The 27,297-nt window shown below is 42.2% G+C and overlaps 1 protein-coding gene across 1 annotated transcript; it reads left to right on the top strand.

The window, feature by feature from the left end:
- The first annotated feature begins 10,709 nt into the window (after nucleotides 1-10,709).
- Nucleotides 10,710-11,360, top strand: LOC109754393 (uncharacterized). The gene has a single exon (XM_020313305.1). The coding sequence runs from the start codon at nucleotides 10,710-10,712 to the stop codon at nucleotides 11,358-11,360; it is 651 nt and encodes a 216-aa protein (XP_020168894.1).
- The last annotated feature ends 15,937 nt before the right edge of the window (nucleotides 11,361-27,297 follow it).

Below are 27,297 nucleotides of genomic sequence, written 5' to 3'. Positions count from 1 at the left end.
AAAATCTAATATTGTTGACTGACGTCTCATCGGATTTTGGCACATTAATATTCCGTACTGGCCATTGCGTCACGTTAATGTCTTCCCATGCATTGCTTTCTATCCCATTGACTCGCATCGCTGCTCTCATATGTGATTCCATCCCACGTACCTGCAAGCCCAATGGGATGAGAAGTTGCCTACGACTAATACTTACATACGATGTTGAATCCTTTGTTATAATTAAATATGTTGAAATTCTCACCACGTTATTTACTTCTTTGGGTACCATACAGTGGAAAAGTGAATCAAGAACCTGAATCTCCTTCCTTCTGGGGTTTACGACCACAAGGAACCAGTGGACGTTTAAACTGTTCATAGGTAGGAAAACCTAGAGTGCACAGATAATTAGATCAACGTGCATAGTAATAAAAAAAATCTGTTCTACGTCAGGTTAAAATACCATATCATGTTTCAGGTAGGTGGTGCCTTGTGTTGTTCCAGGAATGCCTGCCAAAGCGTCCTCGTAGCACTCCTCTATCCTACCATCTCTTTCGAGCTTAGCGACGCCGGCCACCCTCTCAATGTAAACCAGTTGGCCGTCCCTTGTGTCAATTGGTTCATCATGACGCATGAGCTGGATCGCAGCATCAACCACCTACAACAATAATCAAGTTAATTGTATTATACAAAAATGAAACTTCATAAACTAATTTGTGAAATACTATCTTACTTCGTCACCCAACCATACGCCATCTTCATTTTCATCTTTATGGGTGAGGCATTGCAAATGCTTTGATAGCACGACAATGTCATCAACTAAGACCATTTGTTTTTCACGATTTGTAGTGTTGATCAGTGACGCCACGAAATCCTGTCGAACCACGCCTAGCTGGTCCCTCTGGGTCTCAGGAACTTCTGACCTCTTTTTTAAGTTGCTAGAGCCGATTTTCCTCTTTTTATTGTTTGTGTCCTCCGAATCATTTGTACACTCTGATGGAGTCTTGTTTTTCCTTTTCTTCTTCTCAGTATCGTACGAAGTATACTCGTCATTCTTAAATAATTGCAATACCACCCTTTTCTTTTCGCCCCCATGATTTGGTGGCGTCGATTCAACCACACTTACTTGCTGCTTTCGAAAGGATTCATCATGGCTGTCATCATCTGTGATGGCATGGGGCTCTTCAGGATCTCGCGATCCCGTAGCCTTCACAGAGTGCTGGTTACTCCGTCTGTTGAACGGATTTTGTCATACGAAATAAACCGCGTGTTAGCCTTTAGCAGATTCTTGCTCAATTATAGGTAAAATGTGCATCACCTGGAAATCTTGAAGGCTTGTGGTGGCTTTGGAATGCATTTGCTTATCAAAACTAGGAGCTCCCTGGATATCATCCACCTCTTTCAAAAGCTTATGAACACCACTGAGATCCTTTGATTTTTACAGCAGCTCTTTCGAATGCTTCATCCTGTACGTGGAAGATCACATGTTATGTCTGCAACAACATTGATTATTTCATAATTAAGTTAACATGCATGCGTACGTCAAAATATTCATCAAGGTTCTTCATGGGGGTCTCCATGTCATCATTTTTTATTCCCTGCTTACAATCGTGCTTAGCAGCGACCTCCGTGACATCCTTTTGTTTCCCCTGGTCAGAAGCCTGCTCAGCATTCTCAACAGAGGCCTCCATTAGGTGTGAAGGTGCCCCGAGGTTAGATAGATGTATGTCCTCCACTCTTGGAAATATTCCATCGCGTTTTTTCTTTAAGAAATACATGTTAGTCTAGGGTGTTTTCACAGTAAACTAATTTAGAAAAAAACTTGTACACGTAAATTTCCAATTATATATACTAATCTCATAATTCTAGGCTTACGTTCAATTCTTTTGTGAGGTCCTCCATGAGCTTGCCATTTGTACGGGTACGCCTAAGGCACTCATCCATTTTCTTTTCAAGGGTGCACATCCTATAGACTTGTTCTGCACCGGCCTCCCGCACGAGGGAGGCAACTTCTTGCAAATCAGTCAATACATGTCCGACGAGTACCTTAATCTGAGACTTTGAAACAGTTAGAATCATATAACTTCATACTAGTTGGAATGTTACAATATATATTTGTGCCTGATGTAACTCATTTACCTGAGCGCCAGTCTTCGGTTTGGCCAGCGTACCATCTCGTGCTGGAATGAAAGGCCTCATCACGTCCTCAACATACTGCAGTTTAGTGTCGTTAGTATGATTTAGAAAAAATATATGTTACATAATCCAGGCAATGTGCTGACATTTTACCTCTCCAACTCCCAGATAATTATTCTGGATTATATTGTCAACCTTTTTTGCCTTCTCCTTGCTCTAGTTCTGGATCAGTGGCCTTAACCTTGATTCATACGAGATGCTAGAGTCCAATTGATGCACTCTGAACTTCTCGTAGTACCATGTCTGCATGATAACAAAAGCAGTTCACAAACATTCTCGTACATTATGTAATGTATGTTAGGTAACTGATAGTTGTACTACTACGAATTACCTGCAGCAGTGGTAGATTCCCCTCCAGAATTGCCTCACCATTTACAAAATTCTTCACGCTATCCATAAGATAGTCAAGCGTTAGCTATCCAAGATTTGTGCCCTTTATTGTCTCAACGTTTCTAACAATCCCAATATATTTGTTATCCACATACTCCTCTTTTGTTCGGCATACATATTTGCCTATGGTGTACAAGACAAATGGCCTGACAAAATTTGGTGTGCTGTCGACTTTCATCTTGGCTAGCAATCCTTTGAAAGTTATTTTGGTGTCATTACGGTCTTTCAATTTCTTCCACAACTCCATATTATCATCAAGATTTGAAGGGACGTGCTTCTTCCCATGGCAGGGCATGCCTGTTATATGTGCTACATCTTCTAGTGTGATCCTACATGGTATCCCATTGATGATAAAGGCATTCTGCTCTGCGTCATATGAATTATTGATGGCCAGACACAGTACACGTCTAATTTTGATTCTAGGTGTCTTGAGAAGTCCACCCAGTCCTATCAACTGGATGTACATCCTTTGCTGCGTGTTTAATCCGTTTATGAACTCCTCATATGGCGGCAAAGAAGCATCCTGGGTTCAATAGATGTGCAAGTGTGATTAGATTCAGCATGGTATACAATTTAAACACTCATACAGACGAATACATCTTATATATACCAACATAAAAATTGTGCTCTACGCTACTGCATGAGGTACAAGCATGTTGAGTTCCATGTATGTGCAAATACTATCATGTGATTCAGCTTGGTTACATTTGAACGGTCATCTAAGGTAATCTCCATTGCAAGGAACTTATTTGAAATAAAATAAAGATTGGAAAATAAATAAAAAACTATCTAACCGTGGTCTCCTCAACTCTAGGCGCTAATCATGGTCAGTAGTATGGAATTAAAACATGGGCCATCGATGCCTTCCATAACTCGTGCGGAAGGAAAAAAGAAGGCAAGCGCCCGCTGCACTAATTGGCATCGACAAGACCAGACGCTAAGATTTAGCCTGGAATTAATCAATGAACTGCCAATCTGGTAGGAAACAAATCCTAGCGCCCTCCCCTAATGCCCCCAACTTAATTTGTTTAAAAACGTGCTGAGTTACATGAATATGCAAACAACGAGTGGGGTTGCAGCAAGAGATCATGGGAGGAATATCGTGGCACGAAAAATAGCAGCGGCTGAGATCGTGGGTAGTTACTAGAGGATTCATGTTTGGCTCCGTCGTTCGGTCTTGCTGGATTCCTGGGTTGCTCCGTCCTTCTGTCTTGCTGGTTTGGGCGGCGCAGAAGGACGAACTATGATCTACGAGGTTTCAAAGGATCCCTATTTATAGGGATCGTAACAACCCGGGCATATATGTACGTATAGATTTCTTTGGTTGGAGGAAATCAAGGGAGGGGACCCACCTGGTTGAATATTACGGGGGGCGTGGAGAGTTTAGCAAAGGTAAGTTATGGTTTAAAAAAAACAAGGTAAGTTGCGTAACAACACGTAGGTCTCCTGAGAATCACGATCATCAAAAAGATATCATTCCCGTTTCTTTGAAAATCATCCAAAAGAACTGGACCGCTTTTATTATTGGTTATAAGTAGTTCATTGGACCTCTTTTAGGATGAAAACTGGTTCTAAAGTCAACTAGGATTGAGTCTTCACATGTGAAGTATTTTACTCTCTTGTGAAGCTATTTTATTGCCCATCCAATCTTGCATGCTCATGCTCATACCTTTTTTCCTTGTATATGTGAGACCAAATTTTGTTAATAATACCGAATCATGTCTGGTGCTGCTCAAGATGGCACGACACCATGGTTTTTACTTCGGTGAGATTTCGATGAAATAACTGAACTTCATTCATTTCAGCACTCACTGCAATATTTGCCTTTCAGCCAAAATATTTCAGCCTCACTGAATTTCGGCCAAAATATTCAGCACTCGCTGAAATTTTTCTGAAACTTCTAACTAGCGATGTTAAAAAAATTCTGAAACTTCTAACTAGCGATGTTAAAAAAATTCTGAAACTTCTAACTAGCGATGTAACTGTTCTGAATCTTGTCCAGACTCCGACGAAACTTAAATATAAATTTAAGAATTCAGTTAACCTTCCTAAGCTTCAAAAGTTTTGGTTGTAAAAAGCAAATATATGTTTCAGCGTCTCCCATGCAGACCAAATTTATTTCAAGAATAGTATTTGGAACCAGTACTGTGAAATATTACAACTTGATTAATCCGCACTGGACTAAGAACATGGCTAGGAAACCTTCTTCGGGACTAAAACCAAACCACACCCTACTCTACCGCTTCATGACCAAGTGTACACTCCAGATCTAAGAATCAACCACTGCTGGATTAACTGCTTGCATCTTCATGATCTTCAATCGCAGCTGCATCCGATAGGCTAGCATTGTACTTCTTCAGGCTTTTCATGGACTTCAATTTGTTGTAGGGCGAATTAAGAAGGACAACAGGCAGCTCTCTTCTATAATTGTCAATGTATGCCTGCATGGGAGGATATGTTAGTATCGTTCCATATGTTTACAAAATTGACAGAATTTTAGGTGTTACTCTACGTACTTGGTCATAAGGCAGCGTAAGATCTTCTCCCGTAAAGAATTCGATGTTCTTCAGCATGTAGAGTGCACAAGAAGAACTACAACAATTAATTCTGTTAGCAGCATTTCACGTATTAACAATGAAAAATATATTTAGAAGCTAATACTGTTGACTGACTTGTCATCTTGTCTTGGCACAGGAACATGCTTTACTGTCCATTGGGTCACGTTAATGTCTTGCCATGCATGGCTTTGTGGTCCATTGATTCGCAGTGATGCTCTCAGATGTGCTTCCACCCCACGTATCTGCCAAAGTCCATGGTATGAGAAGTTGCTCACGGTTCATGGTTAGGTATGATGCTAAATCCTGTGTTATATTGAAAGACGTTTAAAATCTCACCACGTGAACCACTTGTGTTACTACATAGCTGAAAAGTGAATCAAGAATCTGAATCTCCCTCCTTCTGGGGTTTACGACCACAAGGAACCAGTGGGTGTTCGCCATGTTCGTAGGTAGAAAAACCTGGACAGCAAAGATGATTACATCAACATGCATAATAATTACAAAAATAAATGTGTTTATGTCATGGTTAGATGGTACCAGATCATGTCTGAGGTAGTTGTCTCCTTTTGTTGTTCCATACTGCCCGCCAAAGCGGCCTCGTGACAGTTCTCTACCTTACCATCTCTTTCGAGCATAGTGACGCCGGCCACCCTCTCAATGTAAACCAGTTGCCCGTCCCTTATGTCCTTAGGATGATCATGACGCATGATCTGAATCACAGCATCTACCAACTAAAACAAAATTCAAGTTAATTGTACTGTGCAAAAGAAAATTGATAAAATAATTTGGCAAATATCTTACTTCGTCACCCAACCATTTGTCATCTAAAACTCCATCTGTCATGGTGAGGCATTGCAAATGCTTCTGTAGCAGAACAATGTCATCAATTACCACCTATTTTTTATCAAGATCTGAGGTGTTGACAATTTCGGCCACGTAATTCTGTCAAAACTTGTCAAGGTCGGTCTCCAGCCTTGAAGCACCTGTGTCTGTATCTTTTAAATTGCTTTCACGGTTTTTCCTCTTTGTATTCTTTGTGTCCTTGGAATCGTTGATAGACTCCGATGGAGTCCTGTTTTTCTTTCTCTTCTTATCACTATCATACAGAACATAATCTTCATTGCACAATAACGAAGATGCCACTCTTTTCCGGATGCTCGCATGAGTTGGTAGCATGGAATCAACCACACTATCTTGTCGCTGCTTTGCTAAAGAATCATCATAGTTGTCCTCATCAACTGGGAAGACATGGGGCTCTTCCGGCTCCCTTATTCCCTTAGCCTTGGCAGACCGGTGTTTGCTTTTGGTACCTGCCTCTCCCCCACCTCAATACTGACATCTTCATCATCTTGATTTCTTCTTTCTTCAGCCTTTCGCACATTCTCATTGTGCCTCAAATTCAGAGGATCCTGTGATTCGAAATAAAGCACTTGTTAGCTTGCAATCTACGCGAAATAAAAAAACAAAACCAGTTAACTGTAAAATGTGCATCACCAGGAAAGCTTCAAGGCTTGTGGTGGCTTTGGAATGCTTTCGCGAATTCAAACTCGCAGCACCCTGCGAAGCATCCAGCTCTTTATAAAGTTGTGAAACATTCTTGAGACTCTCCTTGCAAGCTGCAACAACATCTCTGTCTTCTTCATCCTGAACGTGGAAGATCATATGTTAGCTACAAATCTGCATTAACTTAAACAAAATCAGTTAGATGTGAAATGTGTATCACCATGAAAGCTTCAAGGCTTGTGGTGGTTTTTGAATGCTTTCGCGATTGCAAACTAGGAGCAGGCTGCAAATCTTCAGCTACGTTCTTCATGGGGGCATCCATGTTATCTTTTTGTATTCCCTTAGCAGAAATGCCTTTGGCAATGACTTCCGTGTCATCTTTTTGTTTTTGTTGGCGAGTAGTATTCTCTCCTGGGACCTCCATTGGGTCCGCAGGTACTCCCAGGTCAGATAGCTGTATGTCCTCTACTCCTGGGCGATCAGCATCAAATATTCCATAGCGGTGGTTCTTTAAAAAAATGTGTTAGTGTGGAGAGTATTGATACTAAAATTATTTATAAAAACTCATAATGGTATACTTACATTGAATTATGTGATGAGGTCATCCGTGCGTGTGCCGTTCGCAAGTGTACGCCTAAGGCACTCGTCCATTTTTTCCAAGGGTGCACATCCTATCAAATTGTTGTGCACTGGCCTCTCGCACAATGGAGGCAACTTCTTTCAAATCAGCCAATACACGGCCCATGAGTGCCTTATCCTGCAAATTACAAGCAGTTAGAAGCATATGACTTCAATTGTACTTGCAAAGTTACAATATATATTTGTGCCTGATGTTCATCATTTACCTGACCGTCAATCTTTGGTTTGACCGGCATCCCAACTGGTGGCGGATTGAAAGGCCGCAGCAGGTCATCGACATACTGCATGTTAGTGTCGTTAGTATCATTCAAAACATGTGGTAGATAATCCAGGCACACAGTACTAACACTTTACCTCTCCAACCCCTATATAATTTTTGTTGATTATGTTGTCAACCTTCTGTGCCTTCTCGTCACTCCAGTTTTGGACCAGCGGCCTTAACCTTGATGCATACGAGATGGTAGAGTCCAATTGGTGCACCCTCCACTTCTCGTAGTACCACGTCTGCATTACAACAAAAACAGCTTAGAAAATTTTCCATAAAATTAAATGTATGGTATGTTAGTAATGATTGTATTACTTGCAGCAATGGTAGGTTGCCCTCCAGATTTGCTCCACCATTTACAAATTTCCTGACGCTAGCCATAAGATGGTCAAGTGTAAGCTATCCAAAATTGGTGCTCTTTATTGTCTCAACGTTTCTAACAGTCCCAAGGTATCTGTTGTCCACATACTGTTGTGTTGTCGGGCATACATATCTGCCTATGGTGTACAAGACAAATGGCCTGACAAAATTAGGTGTGCTGTTGCCTTTCATCTTGGCTAGAAATTCTTTCAAAGTTACTTTTGTGTCATTGGGGTCTTTCAGTTCCTTCCACAACTCCAAAGTATCGTTGTGATTTGAAGAGACGTGATTCTTCCCCATGCAGGGTAGGCCTGTTATATGCTCCACATCTTTTAGTGTGATCCTACATGGTCTCCCATTAATTATAAAGGCATCCTGCTCTGCATTATATGAATAAGCGACGGCCTGGCACAGTAGACGTCTCATTCTCATGCCAGGAGTCTTGAGAAGTTCACCCGGTCCAATCAACTTGATGTACGTCAGTTGCTGTGCGTTTAATTCTTTTATGAACTTCTCGTATTGCAGCAATGAAGCAACCTGAGTTCCCTGAATGTACAAATAGTGTGATTAGATTCTGTATGGTATCATTTAAACACGCATAGAACCGACTAGATGTAATCTATGCCAATATCAAAATTGTGCTCTATAGTACTGCATGAAATCATAGAGCTTCTAGGCCATATAATGAACACCAGACATAGAAAAACAAGCTATCTCTGTCGGCAAATTGACTGATGATAGTACAGATTTTTAGTAGAAAGATCAGACTTTGGTCTATGTACACTACTAAAGTTTCAGGCATCACGCTTATGAAAATAATTGCATACATGATCAGAAGATCAATAGTTTATAGATAATCTCAAAAAAGGAATGTAGCAGTTCCATTGCAAGCATTCAAGAGCACACTCCTTTGTTCCCATCAGACTGAGACGTGCCAAATAAGTGAGGCGTGCAACTTACGTACAAAACTATTTTGTATTCTATCTACTGCATATTTGATCAAGCATTTAGGAGTACTACGATTATTTTGTTGATTCGGTTGCTGGTTTTAAACAAAGTTAAATTACTAGTCCTTCCTTTCCATATCGTTGCACGTAGAACTTTCCAGCATGAAAATTAGCGCAAGTTTCATTACAGAGAGAGGCATTCACGACTAAAAACTGAAGGCATCCACGATCTCCCTTAATTTTTGCTAAAGCACATCTAGATGTGCTCTAAGTATTTCTTATCTAAGTCCTATGTCATTGATTTCATGCTAAGATTCGTGGAAGCCTTTTTTTGTCCTTTTTTCTTTTCTTTCTAGACACACCCATCTCCCTTCGGTAAAATAGGGATAGTTCGTTATGGCTGTAACTAAACGAGATCAAAAAGGAAGTGCGCCATAAACAATGGGATTGCATGCAGGCTTGGGAAGGAGGGAATATACAGAATACAAGGATCTCGATCGCTACCGGAGGATTCTCTCGATGGCGACCGGCTCCATTGCCGTTCGCTTTCATATTTTGCTTCGCCGGCTTCTCCGACGTGCCCTTCTCTTTTGTCGGCTTCTCTGACGTGCCCTTCTCTTTCATCTCAGGATTCGCCGACGCAGGCTTCGAAGATGACAGCTCCGTCGGCTTCACCGACCTGGGAGCTACTTTGGGCGGCGTGGGGTGGTAATTCGGTGTAGTCATGGAAGGCTAGATATGGGAGGCATGGGGTGGAAGTATGCGATCTATGCCGTGAAAAGCTTCGTATTTATAGGGGATTCTCTAACAACCGATCACAAGGAAATATTGGGAATTTGGGATCTCACGAAGAGGTAGTTTTAGATCACGTAATGTTTATTTGTAGGGGATTCTCTAACAACCGACCACAAGGAAATATTGGGAAATTGGGATCTCACGAAGAGGTAGTTTTAGATCACGTAATGTTTTTTTAGCTATTTTTTTATTTTGAGAAATTTTTAGCAAGTTTAGATCAGTAATCTCAACCGTGAAGCGTTTGGGCTTCTTGTGCTTTCTTATACGGGCCTATTATAATGTGATGAGCCCATTTTAAATGTGAACATGAGAAAGGAAGCTAGGACTCCAACAGCCGCGACGAGCCCCGTCCCAATTATTTAGGACGGGCATGCGCGAGGGCGCTTCGTCCTCACTGCCACGACTCTCCAAAAACGGTTCCTCTGCCTCTGCGTCCTCTCATTCCCTCTTCCTCTGCGTAGCCCACTCTCCCAACAATCTGCCTTCTGGAACGGTGAGTTCTCCTTCCTGTCAATTATGTTAGTAGTTCTCCAGTAGCAGCACATACGATGGCCTTCTTCTTGTCAATTTCTTGTTCTCCTGCTTCTTTATTTTGTGCGCACAGATTCATCTGCCTGCAAAATGTAGTCCGTTGCCTTATGAGAATTTTGCACACAGATTCATCTGCATGCAACATCTAGTCCGTTGTCTTGTCAATTTCTTGTTTTTCTCCTGCTTCTTTAGTTTGTACACACAGTTTCATCTGCATGGCCGATGAACAATTCATAGATACATGTTTATTCTTGATTGTTGATGCAGTTGTTTAGATAAATATTTCAAGAGCGTAAATTTTGATTGTTAATTCGCATATACTCCCTCTGCAAGGAAATATAACAACTTTTGGTTCACTACTTTAGTGATTTCTTTACAGAGGGAGTACTTGTTTAGTTTAAATTGTTCATGCACTTGTTTACATAAACTTTCAATAGCGCCAGAATTACTATACTATCTTTCGTCATATTCATCTCGGCTTATTGTTATCATGTTATTGTCATGCTTCATGTCTTATACTGGTTTCATCAATTACAGTCCTTCAGCATGGCGTTCGAGAAAGATTATGCTGCTAGGGCAGATGGAAATACCAAATTTTTTGTGAAGTACACGAACAAGGCTAGCTGTGTTGAGTACTGCATTGGCAGATTCAAATACTGGCTGCGGAACGACGACCAGAAGATAGTTGCACTGGATGTGGAGTACACCTGGCCTCGTGGTCCAGCACAGATGGCTGCCGTGGTCCAGTTATGCGTTGGCATCTACGTCCTCGTGTACCACATAAGCGTTGCTGATGAGCACTGTGGCCTGCTTGCTGCCTTCCTGCTCGACAAGGAGTACACCTTTGTTGGGGTGGACATCAACAATGACGAGAAAAAACTCAAGCTTGTTGGTTTGGTGGTACAAAACTTTGTGGATATCCAGAATATGTGGAGAGTGGCTGACTATGCTGGTTCCATCATCCACCACAGCTACAACAAGATGAAGGATGCTATCACAGAAGATGACCACCATATATGGGCAGAAGCGCCCTTGCCCTTGAAGAACATCTATTATGCTTCCATGGACGCGTATGCCACCTATGATGTATACAGGCGCTTGGTGAACTTCCAGAAGGGGTTCGAGAGTCAGCGCCAGCATCTCGCCAAACCATCTAGGCGGTCAAAGAAGTCCGGAAGCAAGAATGAATCAACCTAAAATGTTTCTTCTATTTATCTAGCTGATAGTCTGTAAACTTTATTATACTGCTAGTAAGTCGTAAGTTCAAATTTCCTGCAAGTTGAATCATCCTTTATTCTAGCTGTCTTGCCTAATTTGATCCACGTTCATGAGATATTATACTTCAGACATTTATTTTGTTTCGGTTTCGCTAGCTATGATACAGAATGCGATAGCCATTTTTACCAAAAGATTATTTCAGATTTATAATGAATACTGTTCTCAACTGGGTTTGAATAGAGAAATTTTATTTTTTAATTGCATAGAGAAAGTTCATTTTTTTATCAAAAGAAGGGTCGCCCCCTTTGATTTTCCATTAACAGAAACCACATGGTCTTTCAAGCCCCTGATACAAACTACAGCTAGAAACTAAAGTAATCAACTAGCAGCACAAATCATACATGGTAGCAAGCCCAGCCAGACTTAACACGAAGGTCCAAAAAATAAAACTACAACAAAGGACAGAAAATATAGCTGAGAGATGCGCAGGCGACACCGCAGTACCTTGTGACTCCACACTTGCGATGGACTATACAATTCACCTGCTACATGCTCTAGCCTGCGCATATAGACCATCAGCACCTCTTTGCTCCCAACATCAGCACCTCTTTGTTTACCACCTTCATCTGCAATATAGACCTGCTACCTCTTGAGCACTGCGTTGGTTTTCCCATGAAGAGGAAAGGGTGATGCAGCAAAGTAGCGTAAGTATTTCCCTCAGTTTTTGAGAACCAAGGTATCAATCCAGTAGGAGGCTACACACGAGTCCCTCGCACCTACACAAACAAATAAATCCTCGCAACCAACGCGATAAGGGGTTGTCAATCCCTACATGGTCACTTACGAGAGTGAGATCTCATAGATATGATAAGATAATATTTTTGGTATTTTTATGATAGAGATGCAAAGTAAAAAGCAACGGAAATAACTAAGTGTTGGAAGATTAATATGATGAAGATAGACCCGGGGGCCATAGGTTTCACTAGTGGCTTCTCTTGAGAGCATAAGTATTTTACGGTGGGTGAACAAATTACTGTTGAGCAATTGACAGAATTGAGCATAGTTATGAGAATATCTAGGTATGATCATGTATATAGGCATCACGTCTGAGAGAAGTAGACCGACTCCTGCCTGCATCTACTACTATTACTCCACACATCGACCGCTATCCAACATGCATCTAGAGTATTAAGTTCATAAGAACAGAGTAACGCTTTAAGCAAGATGACATGATGTAGAGGGATAAATTCATGCAATATGATAAAAACCCCATCTTGTTATCCTCGATGGCAACAATACAATACGTGCCTTGCTGCCCCTACTGTCACTGGGAAAGGACACCGCAATATTGAACCCAAAGCTAAGCACTTCTCCCATTGCAAGAAAGATTAATCTAGTAGGCCAAACCAAACTGATAAATCGAAGAGACTTGCAAAGATAACCAATCATACATAAAAGAATTCAGAAGATTCAAATATTGTTCATAGATAAACTTGATCATAAACCCACAATTCATCGGTCTCAACAAACACACCGCAAAAGAAGATTACATCGAATAGATCTCTACGAGAGAGGGGGAGAACATTGTATTGAGATCCAAAAAGAGAGAAGAAGCCATCTAGCTAATAACTATGGACCCGAAGGTCTGAGGTAAACTACTCACACTTCATCGGAGAGGCTATGGTGTTGATGTAGAAGCCCTCCGTGATGGATGCCCCTTCCGGCGGAGCTCCGGAACAGGCCCCAAGATGGGATCTCGTGGGTACAGAAGGTTGCAGCGGTGGAATTAGGTTTTTGGCTCCGTATCTGATCGTTTGGGGGTACGTAGGTATATATAGGAGGAAGGAGTACGTCGGTGGAGCAATGTGGGCCCCATGAGGGTGGACGGCGCGCCCAGGGGGTAGGCGCGCCCCCTACCTCGTGGCTTCCTGCTTGCTTTCTTGACGTAGGGTCCAAGTCCTCTGGATCATGTTCGTTCCGAAAATCACGTTCCCGAAGGTTTCATTCCGTTTGGATTCCGTTTGATATTCTTTTTCCATGAAACTCTGAAATAGGCAAAAAACAGCAATTCTGGGCTGGGCCTCCGGTTAATAGGTTAGTCCCAAAAATAATATAAAAGTGAATAATAAAGCCCAATAATGTCCAAAACAGAAGATAATATAGCATGGAGCAATAAAAAATTATAGATACGTTGGAGACGTATCAAGCATCCCCAAGCTTAATTCCTGCTCGTCCTCGAGTAGGTAAATGATAAAAACAGAATTTTTTATGCGGAATGCTACTTGGCATAATTTCAATGTAATTCTTCTTAATTGTGGTATGAATATTCAGATCCGAAAGATTCAAGACAAAAGTTTAATATTGACATAAAAATAATAATACTTCAAGCATACTAACTAAGCAATTATGTCTTCTCAAAATAACATGGCCAAAGAAAGTTATCCCTACAAAATCATATAGTCTAGCTATGCTCTATCTTCACCACACAAAATATTTAAATCATGCACAACCCCAATGACAAGCCAAGCAATTGTTTCATACTTTTGACATTCTCAAAACTTTTTCAATCTTCACGCAATACATGAGCGTGAGCCATGGACATAGCACTATATGTGGAATAGAATGGTGGTTGTGGAGAAGACAAAAAAGGAGAAGATAGTCTCACATCAACTAGGCGTATCAACGGGCTATGGAGATGCCCATTAATAGATATCAATGTGAGTGAGTAGGGATTGCCATACAACGGATGCACTAGAGCTATAAGTATATGAAATCTCAACAAAAGAAACTAAGTGGGTGTGCATCCAACTCGCTTGCTCATGAAGACCTAGGGCATTTTGAGGAAGCCCATCATTGGAATATACAAGCCAAGTTCTATAATGAAAAATTCCCACTAGTATATGAAAGTGATATCATAGGAGACTTTCTATCATGAAGATCATGGTGCTACTTTGAAGCACAAGTGTGGTAAAGGATAGTAACATTGTCCCTTCTCTCTTTTTCTCTCATTTTTTGGGTCTTTTCTCTTTTTTTATGGCCTCTTTTTTTTCGTCCGGAGTCTCATCCCGACTTGTGGGGGAATCATAGTCTCCATCATCCTTTCCTCACTTGGGACAATGCTCTAAAAATGATGATCATCACACTTTTATTTTCTTACAACTTCACAATTACAACTCAGTACTTAGAACAAAATATGACTCTATGTGAATGCCTCCGGCGGTGTACCGGGATATGCAATGAATCAAGAGTGACATGTATGAAAGAATTATGAACGGTGGCTTTGCCACAAATATAATGTCAACTACATGATCATGCAAAGCAATATGACAATGATGAAGCGTGTCATAATAAACGGAACAGTGGAAAGTTGCATGGCAATATATCTCGGAATGGCTATGGAAATGCCATGATAGGTAGGTATGGTGGCTGTTTTGAGGAAGGTATATGGTGGGTGTATGATACCGGCGAAAAGTGCGCGGTATTAGAGAGGCTAGCAATGGTGGAAGGAAGAAGGGTGCGTATAATCCATGGACTCAACATTAGTCATAAAGAACTCATATACTTATTGCAAAAATCTACAAGTTATCAAAGCAAAGTATTACACGCATGCTCCTAGGGGGATAGATTGGCAGTAAAAGACCATCGCTCGTCCCTGACCGCCCTCATAAGGAAGACAATCAATAAATAAATCATGCTCCGACTTCATCACATAACGGTTCACCATACGTGCATGCTACGGGAATCACAAACTTTAACACAAGTATTTCTCAAATTCAAAACTACTCAACTAGCATGACTCTAATATCACCATCTTCATATCTCAAAACAATTATCTAGTATCAAACTTCTCATAGTATTCAACACACTCATAAGAAATTTTCTTTTACTAATCTTGTATGCCTAGCATATTAGGATTATTTAAGCAAATTACCATGCTATTTAAGACTCTCAAAATAATCTAAGTGAAGCATGAGAGATCAAAAGTTTCTATAAAACAAATCCACCACCGTGCTCTAAAAGATATAAGTGTAGCACTAGAGCAAAAACTATATAACTCAAAAGATATAAGTGAAGCACATAGAGTATTCTAATAATTTCCGAATCATGTGTCTCTCTCTCAAAAGGTGTGTACAGAAAGTATGATTTTGTTAAACTAACAAACAAAGACTCAAATCATACAAGACGCTCCAAGCAAAACACATATCATGTGGTGAATAAAAATATAGCTCCAAGTAAAGTTACCGATGGAAGTAGACGAAAGAGGGGATGCCTTCCGGGGCATCCCCAAGCTTTGGCTTTTTGGTGTCCTTAGATTATCTTGGGGGTGCCATGGGCATCCCCAAGCTTAGGCTCTTGCCACTCCTTGTTCCATAATCCATCAAATCTTTTACCCAAAACTTGAAAACTTCACAACACAAAACTTAACAGAAAATCTCGTGAGCTCCGTTAGCGAAAGAAAACAAAAGACCACTTCAAGATACTGTAATGAACTCATTCTTTATTTATATTGGTGTTAAACCTACTGTATTCCAACTTATCTATGGTTTATAAACTCTTTTACTAGACATAGATTCATCAAAATAAGCAAACGACACACGAAAAACAGAATCTGTCAAAAACAGAACAGTCTGTAGTAATCTGTAACTAACGCAAACTTCTGGAACTCCAAAAAATCAAACAAAATAGGAAGACCTAAAAAATTTGTTTATTGATCAGCAGCAATTGGAATCAATATTTTATCACGTTCTGGTGATTTTTAACAATTTGTTTCGTGAACAGAAAGTTTCTGGAATTTTCTGCAAGATCAAATAACTATCATCCAAGAAGATCCTATAGGTTTAACTTGGCACAAACACTAATTAAAACATAAAAACACATCTAACCAGAGGCTAGAACAAATATTTATTCCTAAACAGAAGCAAAAAGCAAAAAAAAAACTAAAAATAAAATTAGGTTGCCTCCCAACAAGCGCTATCGTTTAACGCCCCTAGCTAGGCATAAAAGCAAGGATAGATCTAGGTATTGCCATCTTTGGTTGGCAATCCATAGGTGGCTCTCATAATAGATTCATATGGTAATTTTATTTTCTTCCTAGGGAAGTGTTCCATGCCTTTCTTTAATGGAAATTGGAATCTAATATTCCCTTCCTTCATATCAATAATTGCACCAATCGTTCTAAGAAAAGGTCTACCAAGAATAATAGGACATGAAGGATTGCAATCTATATCAAGAACAATAAAATGTACGGGCACATAGTTCCTATTTGCAACAATAAGAACATCATTAATTCTCCCCATAGGTTTCTTAATAGTGGAATCCGCAAGGTGCAAGTTTAAAGAGCAATCATCAAAATCACGGAAACCTAGCAAATCGCACAAAGTTTTTTGAATCGTGGAAACACTAGCACCAAAATCACACAAAGCATAGCATCCATGATCTTTAATCTTAATTTTAATAGTAGGTTCCCACTCATCATACAGTTTTCTAGGGATAGAAACTTCCAACTCAAGTTTTTCTTCATAAGATTGCATCAAGGCATCAACGATATGTTTGGTAAAAGATTTATTTTGACTATAAGCATGAGGAGAATTTAGCACGGATTGCAACAAGGAAATACAATCTATCAAAGAGCAATTATCATAATTAAATTTCTTGAAATCCAAAATAGTGGGTTTATTAACATCTAAGGTTTTGATTTCTTCAATCCCACTTTTATCAATTTTAGCATCAAGATCTAAAAACTCTGAATTTTTGGAACACCTTCTAGGTAAGGGTGGATCATATTCAGTCCCATCATTATCAAGATTCATATTGCAAAACAAAGATTTAATAGGGGACACATCAATAACTTTTAGATATTCATCTTTATTTTCATAGAAATTTGAAGAACACGCTTTAATAAAGCAATCTTTCTTAGCACGCATTCTAGCGGTTCTTTCTTTGCACTCATCAATGGAAATTCTCATGGCTTTGAGAGACTCATTGATATCATGCTTAGGAGGAATAGATCTCAGTTTCAAAGAATCAACATCAAGAGAAATTCTATCAACGTTCCTAGCCAATTCATCAACTTTAAGCGATTTTTCTTCAAGCAAAGCATTGAAATTCTTTTGCGAATTCATAAATTCCTTAACACTAGTCTCAAATTCAGAGGGCATCTTATTAACATTTCCATAAGAATTGTTGTAGGAATTACCATAATTATTAGAGGAATTGCTAGGATAAGGCCTAGGATTAAAGTTTCCTCTATACACGTTCTTACCAAAATTATTCCTACCAACAAAATTCACATCCATAGATTCATTATTATTCTCAATCAAAGTATACAAAGGCATATCATTGGGATCATAAGAAACACTCTTATTAGCAAATAATTTCATAAGTTCATCCATCTTTCCACTCAAAACATTAATTTCTTCTATCGCATGCACTTTTTTATTAGTAGATCTTTCAGTGTGCCATTGAGAATAATTAACCATAATATTATCTAGGAGTTTAGTAGCTTCTCCTAAAGTGATTTCCATAAAAGTGCCTCCCGCGGCCGAATCTAAAATGTTTCTAGAAGCAAAATTCAATCCGGCATAAAAAATTTGTATAATCATCCACAAATTCATACCATGCATAGGGCAATTACGTATCATTAATTTCATCCTCTCCCAAGCTTGTGCAACATGTTCATGATCAAGTTGCTTAAAATTCATAATATTGTTTCTAAGAGAGATGATCTTAGCGGGAGGAAAATACTTAGAGATAAAAGCATCTTTGCACTTATTCCAAGAATCAATACTATTTTTAGGCAAAGACGAAAACCAAGCTTTAGCACGATCTCTAAGTGAAAAAGGAAATAGCTTCAATTTAACAATATCATTGTCCACATCTTTCTTCTTTTGCATATCACACAAATTAACGAAGCTATTTAGATGAATAGCGGCATCTTCGCTAGGAAGGCCGGCAAATTGATCTTTCATGACAAGATTCAACAAAGCAGCATTGATTTCACAAGATTCAGTATCGGTAAGAGGAGCAATCGGAGTGCTAAGGAAATCATTATTGTTGGTATTGGTAAAGTCACACAATTTGGTATTATCTTGAGCCATCGTGACAAACAAGCAATCCAACACACGAGCAAACAAAAAGCGGGCAAAAAAGAGGCAAACGAAAAAGAGAGGGCGAATAAAACGACAAGGGTGAAGTGGGGGAGAGGAAAACGAGAGGCAAATGGCAAATAATGTAATGCGGGAGATAAGGGTTTGTGACGGGTACTTGGTATGTTGACTTTTGCGTAGACCTCCCCGGCAACGGCGCCAGAAATCCTTCTTGCTACCTCTTGAGCACTGCGTTGGTTTTCCCTTGAAGAGGAAATGGTGATGCAGCAAAGTAGCGTAAGTATTTCCCTCAGTTTTTGAGAACCAAGGTATCAATCCAGTAGGAGGCTACACACGAGTCCCTCGCACCTACACAAACAAATAAATCCTCGCAACCAACGCGATAAGGGGTTGTCAATCCCTACACGGTCACTTACGAGAGTGAGATCTGATAGATATGATAAGATAATATTTTTGGTATTTTTATGATAGAGATGCAAAGTAAAATAAAAGCAAAGTAAAAAGCAACGGAAATAACTAAGTGTTGGAAGATTAATATGATGAAGATAGACCCGGGGGCCATAGGTTTCACTAGTGTCTTCTCTCGAGAGCATAAGTATTTTACGGTGGGTGAACAAATTACTGTTGAGCAATTGACAGAATTGAGCATAGTTATGAGAATATCTAGGTATGATCATGTATATAGGCATCACGTCCGAGGCAAGTAGACCGACTCCTGCCTGCATCTACTACTATTACTCCACACATCGAGCGCTATCCAGCATGCATCTAGAGTATTAAGTTCATAAGAACAGAGTAACGCTTTAAGCAAGATGACATGATGTAGAGGGATAAATTCATGCAATATGATAAAAAAACCATCTTGTTATCCTCGATGGCAACAATACAATACGTGCCTTGCTGCCCCTACTGTCACTGGGAAAGGACACCGCAAGATTGAACCCAAAGCTAAGCACTTCTCCCATTGCAAGAAAGATCAATCTAGTAGGCCAAACCAAACCGATAATTCGAAGAGACTTGCAAAGATAACCAATCATACATAAAAGAATTCAGAAAATTCAAATATTGTTCATAGATAAACTTGATCATAAACCCACAATTCATCGGTCTCAACAAACACACCGCAAAAGAAGATTACATCGAATAGGTCTCCACGAGAGAGGGGGAGAACATTGTATTGAGATCCAAAAAGAGAGAAGAAGCCATCTAGCTAATAACTATGGACCCGAAGGTCTGAGGTAAACTACTCACACTTCATCGGAGAGGCTATGGTGTTGATGTAGAAGCCCTTCGTGATGGATGCCCCTTCCGGCGGAGCTCCGGAACAGGCCCCAAGATGGGATCTCGTGGGTACAGAAGGTTGCGGCGGTGGAATTAGGTTTTTGGCTCCGTATCTGATCGTTTGGGGGTATGTAGGTATATATAGGAGGAAGGAGTACGTGGTGGAGCAACATGGGGCCCACGAGGGTGGAGGGCGCGCCCAGGGGGGTAGGCGCGCCCCCTACCTCGTGGCTTCCTGCTTGCTTTCTTGACGTAGGGTCCAAGTCCTCTGGATCATGTTCGTTCCGGAAATCACATTCCCGAAGGTTTCATTCCGTTTGGATTCCGTTTGGTATTCTTTTTCTGCGAAACTCTGAAATAGGCAAAAAACAGCAATTCTGGGCTGGGCCTCCGGTTAATAGGTTAGTCCCAAAAATAATATAAAAGTGAATAATAAAGCCCAATAATGTCCAAAACAGAAGATAATATAGCATGGAGCAATCAAAAATTATAGATACGTTGGAGACGTATCAAGACCATCCCATGATCCACAAGCAAATTAGCTAAACAAGAATCATAAGATCACTATACCATTTATTTTGTAATCTACCATTTATTTTGTAATCTCACATTATTCCTATTCCTACATTACCAAAGAGTCAAGAACACAACTGATGCCCTTCCCGCATCTCCTACGCAAACACTCGTAGGTAGTTCTACCATCTTAACTCCATGATTTAAAATATTAATAAAACCCCCTTCACGATTCCATTTGCATTACCATCGTTCATGATTATAGCCAGGGAAACAGCAGCCAATAAAGCAACCACCTGTGTAAGCCCTATTTTGAGTCCTGAATAGGGCCGAATCCTAGCATTTACTCTAACTGCAACATGTCCTCCTCTCATAGTCATCATCACCCAAGACATATTGAAGACGTAACCCCATAGATGCATAACTGCTATCAACATAGTTTTCGCAGTATACCTAGTGTAAAGGACACTCTTGTGTTGTCGTGCTACATTTGTGGCTCCTCGGTCAGCATGTTCATAACCACCTCGATCTGAAGATCTTCACGGGTGGTCGTCTTGAAACCGAAAAGAATGGCTTTATGAACCTTGAGCTCTTCACTATCAACAAAATCACTCCATCCCTTGCCGAAGATGATGCGGCCATCATCACACTTGTGGTACTTCACCGGCATGAAACTGTCCTTGCACAGCCGAATGCCAGCAAGCCCATCTCTCGGTATCTCCCCATCTCCTGGGGTCTTCAGGGCGTCGACAACTTTCACCGGTAATCTCTGTATGCACCGTCATAGGAAGAAAAATTATCAAATATGTGAAGGAGCAGTAAACAAAAGGATCTTCAGCTACATCTACATATATTACATAATGATCTACAGTTATGGGAAACAAAAGGATATGCAAAAACACACATCAGTGTATTCACTGGTTTCAGCTACAATAGCATATCATTAATCTTTCTCTCCATGAAAAAACAAAGAAAATTGCATACAAAATAGAAAATACTAGTCCACCAAAAACATACCATCGTTTTTCCTGCTATGTTCGACTTGGTGAAGCGGTGGACAAAAAATGCACCTATATAACCTTTCTTCATCGCCAAAAGGTCATGTAGGTTACGCTCCTCTTGCTTCGTCAGATTAATTCCCTTCGTTATGACAGCTAATTCTAGAGGATCTTTACACTCTTCATTTTGATCGCATGTCCTTGGCAGGTTGCAACAGTACACCATAGGAATGTCTTCAGTCAAATCGAAGGAGACAAGTTCGCCTTCTCGCAGGTCGAAGTCTTCAACAAACCTGCACCAGTTTTCACCACAGACGATCGCCCTTGAATTCCCTTTGTACACGCCAAAATAATACGTGCGGCTCCCTCTCGCTTGAAAAATCAATGAACTGTCTGGGATGGCGCTGAACTGGTGCCATGCGTAGCATGGCACGATCTGTACATGTAGAATTTAATTGCTATTTATTTCCTACATTTTGTTAATCTTCAAAGTAGAGGGGAACAAACACAATACAAGTAAAATTTGACATGATTATTTATACCACAGCTGAAGTGTCCCCATCTAGCCTGATGGTAAATGTCAACCCATCAGCATCGGGCCTATTGCAGTCCTGTCGACAGGTTATGCACACCACCTGTGTAAACAAAATAAAATGAAGAAAAGCAAAGGATGAGAATTTAAGAAAAGGGCTTATGCATGTAAACACACTAGGGAACAATCATACAGTGTAATCAACAAAGGTACTACATCAGTAATCAACAATCATACACTTGAACTGAGCGGGTGGCTCGCCCTCCACTCCTCATAACCCCGCAACGCAGCGCGTGCCTGCCGCACCACAACTTGTTCAGACATGTCCTTCTCTTGATCGTCGACCGGCAGCATGGGCTCACCCCAAGCGTTGTCGCGCGGCATTGGCCCCTCCTCCTCTGCAGCACAACTAAGGTAGTGTCTGAGACTGAGCAGTAATCTCTGAGAAAAGTCCTATCAAAACATAAATCTTACTACTGCTGTTACTCGGCCCACCCGAATGTACACACGCACGCCTTCAACATACAGCCCATCTACATACATCCGCATCCAACAATATGTTCCTTGAAAAAGAAAAGAAAATCTATTTTGGACGGACGAAGGATCGTCAGGGTAACCAACTCAATTAGCCACTTGTCTGTCATATTAGAGAAAATGAACTTACTTCACTTTTTCCTGGTACTACATAACCACACAAAATAAAGATTAAAATAATTCCTAAAAACTCTGATATATTGTACGCCCTCACATTTATAATCTTTAAAATATGAACTAATTTGGGCAATAGAATTAAGAGGTTATTGTTATTTCCCTACAAAGATACAAATATTTGGATCAAAATTTCATATTCTGCAAAAAAACACTACACTACAAAAAAAGACACATCCGTGACATTTTGGGCCGAACGAAATTTTTTCTGTCATACATATGACACTTCTATGACGATAATGTGACAAAACCCGGTATCATCATAGATGTGGTGGGCTCCTACTTCTATGACAAAAAATCATGACAGAAAATGGGCTTTTCGTCCTGGGCGGGCCGGAGACGCAGCTTCATGACATTCTTTGGGCCGTCCATGACGGAAAAAACCGTGGTAGAAGCGAGGGGGAGGAAAATTTCGGGGAGTTCCCGGTTACGGTGGGAGGTCGGGGGCCGAGCGATGCGCGTTTCTCTTGTACACGTACGCGCGTGTGTGCGAGGCGTTGGCTCTAACTGAACCCGAGCGAGGCGTTGGGCTCTAACTGAACCCGAGCGATTGCACTGCAGGCTACGCGTTACTGAACCCAAGCGATCGATCGATGGCTGTTAACTGAACCCGAGCGATCGATCGATGGCTGTTAACTGAACCCGATCGAGCGATTCCTTCGCTACTGCTGCTAACTGAAGCCGATCGATTGGATGAACAATGAGCGTTGCACGCGGGGGGGGGGGGGGGGGTGGATGAATAGTGAGTGGTGGCGTTGCCTTTGGATGAACAGGACCCCGTGGTGTGGAGGGCTGGATGAACAGTAGACGGTGGAGGGGTGCCCGTGGAGGGGTGGTTGAACAGGACCCCGTGGTGTGGAGGGCTGGATGAACAGTAGACGATGGAGGGGTGCCCGTGGAGGGGTGGTTGAACAGTAGCCGGTGGAGTAGCGCGCGGTGGAGGCTGGATGAACAGGAGCTCGTGGAGGCTGGAGGAGGTCGACGGTAGCCCGTGGAGGCTGGAGGAGGTCGACGGTGGAGATGAACAGTATCCCGTGGAGTCCCGTTTTGCGGTACGCCACACCCCTCCCGATGAACAGGACCCCCGTTTCGACCGTAGGAGGTCCGTTTCGTCCGTTTTGCGGTACGCCACACTCCTCCCAATCAACAGGACCCCCGTTTCGACCGTAGGAGGTCCGTTTCGTCCGTTTTGCGGTACGCCACACCCCTCCCGATCAACAGGACCCCCGTTTCGACTGTAGGAGGTCCGTTTCCTCCGTTTTGCGGTACGCCACACCCCTCCCGATCAACAGGACCCCCGTTTCGACCGTAGGAGGTCCGTTTCCTCCGTTTTGCGGTACGCCACACCCCTCCCGATGAATAGGACGCATTCCGTTGCCTCCCCATGAACACGACGACGACGCTGTTTCTCCGTTCCGACCCAACCATGTACATGAGCCCTAGCCGTATGTATGCGCGAGTAGGCGTTCGAGACCCCGCCCGTACGTACACATACGTGGCCGTATTTTCTTTCTTGCACCCTGGCCGCTGTACGTACGTGTACATGCTACGTGCGCGCCTCTACTACGACACGTATGCGCCTCTACTACGACACGTGCGTGCCTCTACATCCACCAGTATATATGTACGTACACGTTCGCGACCAGAATGACAACGCTACGTACGCTTCAACAAGGTGGGTCCCGACTGTCAGGCACTTCCTTGCGTGCGAAGATGTAGCTGGTGGGTCCCAGCAGTCAGGGGGGCGAATCATTTTTTTTGCCCGGACGCACTTCCTTGCGTGCGAAGATGTAGCTGGTGGGTCCCAGCAGTCAGGGGGGCGAATCATTTTTTTTGCCCGGACGCACTTCCTTGCGTGCGAAGATGTAGCTGGTGGGTCCCAGCAGTCAAGGGGAAACATTTTTTTTGGCAAAATACGGTGGCCCGTCCGGTGGGTCCCCGCTGTCAGGTGGAGGAATCATTATTTTGCGCGTAATAAGCAGGCACTTCCTTGCTGCAGCTGTGGACCCAGCTGTCAGCCTCTCCACGTACAGTCCACGTCCGATGGAAGTCATTCCTTGACCACGTTGACCACGCCGCGCCGAGAGCACCACGGCGGTGGACGACGGCGAGGACTAGGAAGGGGACGACTCGGAGCCGGGGAAGACGCAGCAGTGGATGCCCACGCGAAGAGGAGTACGAGGGTTCACTGGTTCGGCTGCGGTGTGAGGCTGCTGTCGCCGCAGAATAACAGGGGGTGTGGGTGAGTAGAGGGATGGCCTGGCCAGCGGTGGGAGTAGTAGGGGCGGTGAGGCCTCCGCGGCATCACAGCCGGCCACGGGAGGCAGGAGCACGCGGCACGACCGGCGCTGGTTTGGGCGGCTGGAGCAAGAAGACCAGAGGTTGAAGAAGCACTACGGCCGTTGGATGAACATCGTACGGTAACAGGAGCTAGAATCGTTCATATTGACTAAGTTGACAAAGCCCTCCGTCCCCGTCAACTTGGTAGGCCCACAAGTCAGCCTCCCACTATGCTGGGTTCCAGCTGGCAGGGGGAGTATTCATTTTTTGTGCGTAATAAGGAGGCACTTCCTTGCGTGCGAAGATAGCTGGTGGGTCCAACATGTCAGCAGGGGGCACGTTATTTTCGCGAAATACAGAGGCCCTTCCGGTGGGTCCCAGATGTCAGGTGGAGGAATCATTATTTTGCGCGTAATAAGGAGGCATTTCCTTGTGTGCGGCCGTGGACCCAGCTGTCAGCCTCTCCACGCACAGTCTACTTCCGATGGTGTCGTTCGTTGACCACGTTGACCACACCGCGCCGAGCATATCCAAGGTGGTGGACGACGGCGAGGCCCCGGACAGCAACGAGTCGGAGATGGGAAGACACGGGAGTAGAGTCGCAGACGGAGAGGTGTACGAGGGTTAACTGGTTCTAGTGCGGTGTGGTTCGGCAGTCGGTGGAGAAGAACAGGAGGTGTGGAGGGGTGGAGGGATGGCCTGGCCAATGGTGGAGTAGCGCTTCATAGCGAAGCGTGCTAAGCAGAGCTGCTAGCGGCAGGAGGCGGGAGGTGGTCCCGGCGGCGCTGGAGGAAGAAACGAGAGATTGAAGATGGATGCCGGTCGTTGGATGTAAATCCGACGGCTAACATGTCAGAATCATTTGTTGACTAAATTGACAACGACTTGCGTTGGCTTCGACCTATCGGCCCACATTTCAGCCTCCAAAAATGTGGCACGTATTCAACCCATTTTTTCAGAATTTACAGTCTTTTTTTCCGCGGTAGAATTTACAGTCAATTTGATCTTTTTTTTGAATTACAACCATTAGCTGGGGTGGGTGAACAAATAATGTAGCGTCCATGCGGCCCATTTATTTTATTTCCTAAAAAATTACAGGCCATTTGCACTTTCTCGAAATACATGATTTTGCTGGGCTGATTCTAATTATAATGTTGGGTTGGGCCAGCAATGTTATCAAAAAATAAAAAGGGGCTGAGCATTTTGTTATAAATATATTTAAATAATAAGTGATATTATTACATTCGTCCTTAAATCTTACCAAGCTTTTGTACACAATCACTAGGATTTTCGTGCCAAAACAATCCAGGATTTTATTTGTTAAGAAATTATTTTTATAAGTTAATAAGATGTGGGATATTGTTTTCTTACATATGTAAGTATCTGTTAAATATATGATGACAATAAGAATAATATATAATAACATATAAAATAATTTAAATATATATAATATAGTTAGAAGGGAAACATAAGTTGGACCTGGCGTTCCTATTCTTATATAGAAAAATAGAACAGACCTCTCCGTTTTCTTTAAAAAAATACATAAATTGGGCTGCCAAAAATAAAACCTCGGATGGGAGGTCCATAGGCCGGTCGATACATGACAGCCCTAAGAAAATACAAACAGGCCTATGGACCTCCCATCCGAGGTCGTGGGCTGCGCATGTTAAAAATGAAAGAGTAGACGGGGCAGCCCAAAACCACGTCCAACACTTGCCAAAACTTCGTCCCTCGTTTTCTCTGTGTTTCGCACACTCGACATTGTGTGGGCATTTTGACTGTGCATCATATGAAGATGTGCTATGCATGAATGTTGATCAGCATGATGTTAACTAGCTGGTAGTTCCATTTTCGACCATGAATAAAACTTCCAACATGATGTTAACCATGTTTGAAAAGGCCGTGTTAATATAAATGCTCTGCCTCTGAAAGTTGCAGTTTCTTATCTGAAACTGAACTTGCAGTTTCTTATCTGAAACCGAAACTTGTAGTTTCTTCTCTGATAATCACATTGTCTGCACTTTTATACTCCTATGAAACTACATTTTTTTAAGTGCTAAAAATAGATCTCTAGAATTCATAAAATACTTCATATGCTCAATACTGCAAATCTGAAATTCAAAAGACATTCATATCTGAAAGTACTCTCAAAATACACAACACAAAACACAATTCACAACCTGCAAATACTGACAATCCTAAGCTCCTCCTGACAATTCACAACCTGCCCGACTATTGGGCTGGGGGGGCAGCCCCCTCCTATTCCTCGGCGGCAGACAGCCGCCCCGTGAGACGATGTGAACGGCGAGGGAGACGATGGCGGGGAAGCGTCGTCGGGCCAACTGCTTTTCTCCTCTTGCAGTTGGGTTCGGTCGACGAAGACTCCACCGGCTCGCTCTGGCAGGACACCCTCACAAACGGCACCCTGTAGATGCTCGATCCTTCAATCTCTGGTGGATGCTCCATCTGGGATCGATACTTCCACCACCGCTCCCTCA

This window comes from Aegilops tauschii, chromosome 2, assembly GCF_002575655.3.
Source record: "Aegilops tauschii subsp. strangulata cultivar AL8/78 chromosome 2, Aet v6.0, whole genome shotgun sequence".
NCBI lineage: Eukaryota > Viridiplantae > Streptophyta > Magnoliopsida > Poales > Poaceae > Aegilops > Aegilops tauschii.
The sequence above is the reverse complement of the archived record's forward strand: the minus strand, read 5'-3'. Positions and strand labels throughout refer to the sequence as shown.

Coding starts and splice junctions, on each gene's coding strand:
- LOC109754393 (XM_020313305.1), top strand. CDS start 10,710: ATGGCGTTCGAGAAAGATTATGCTGCTAGGGCAGATGGAAATACCAAA.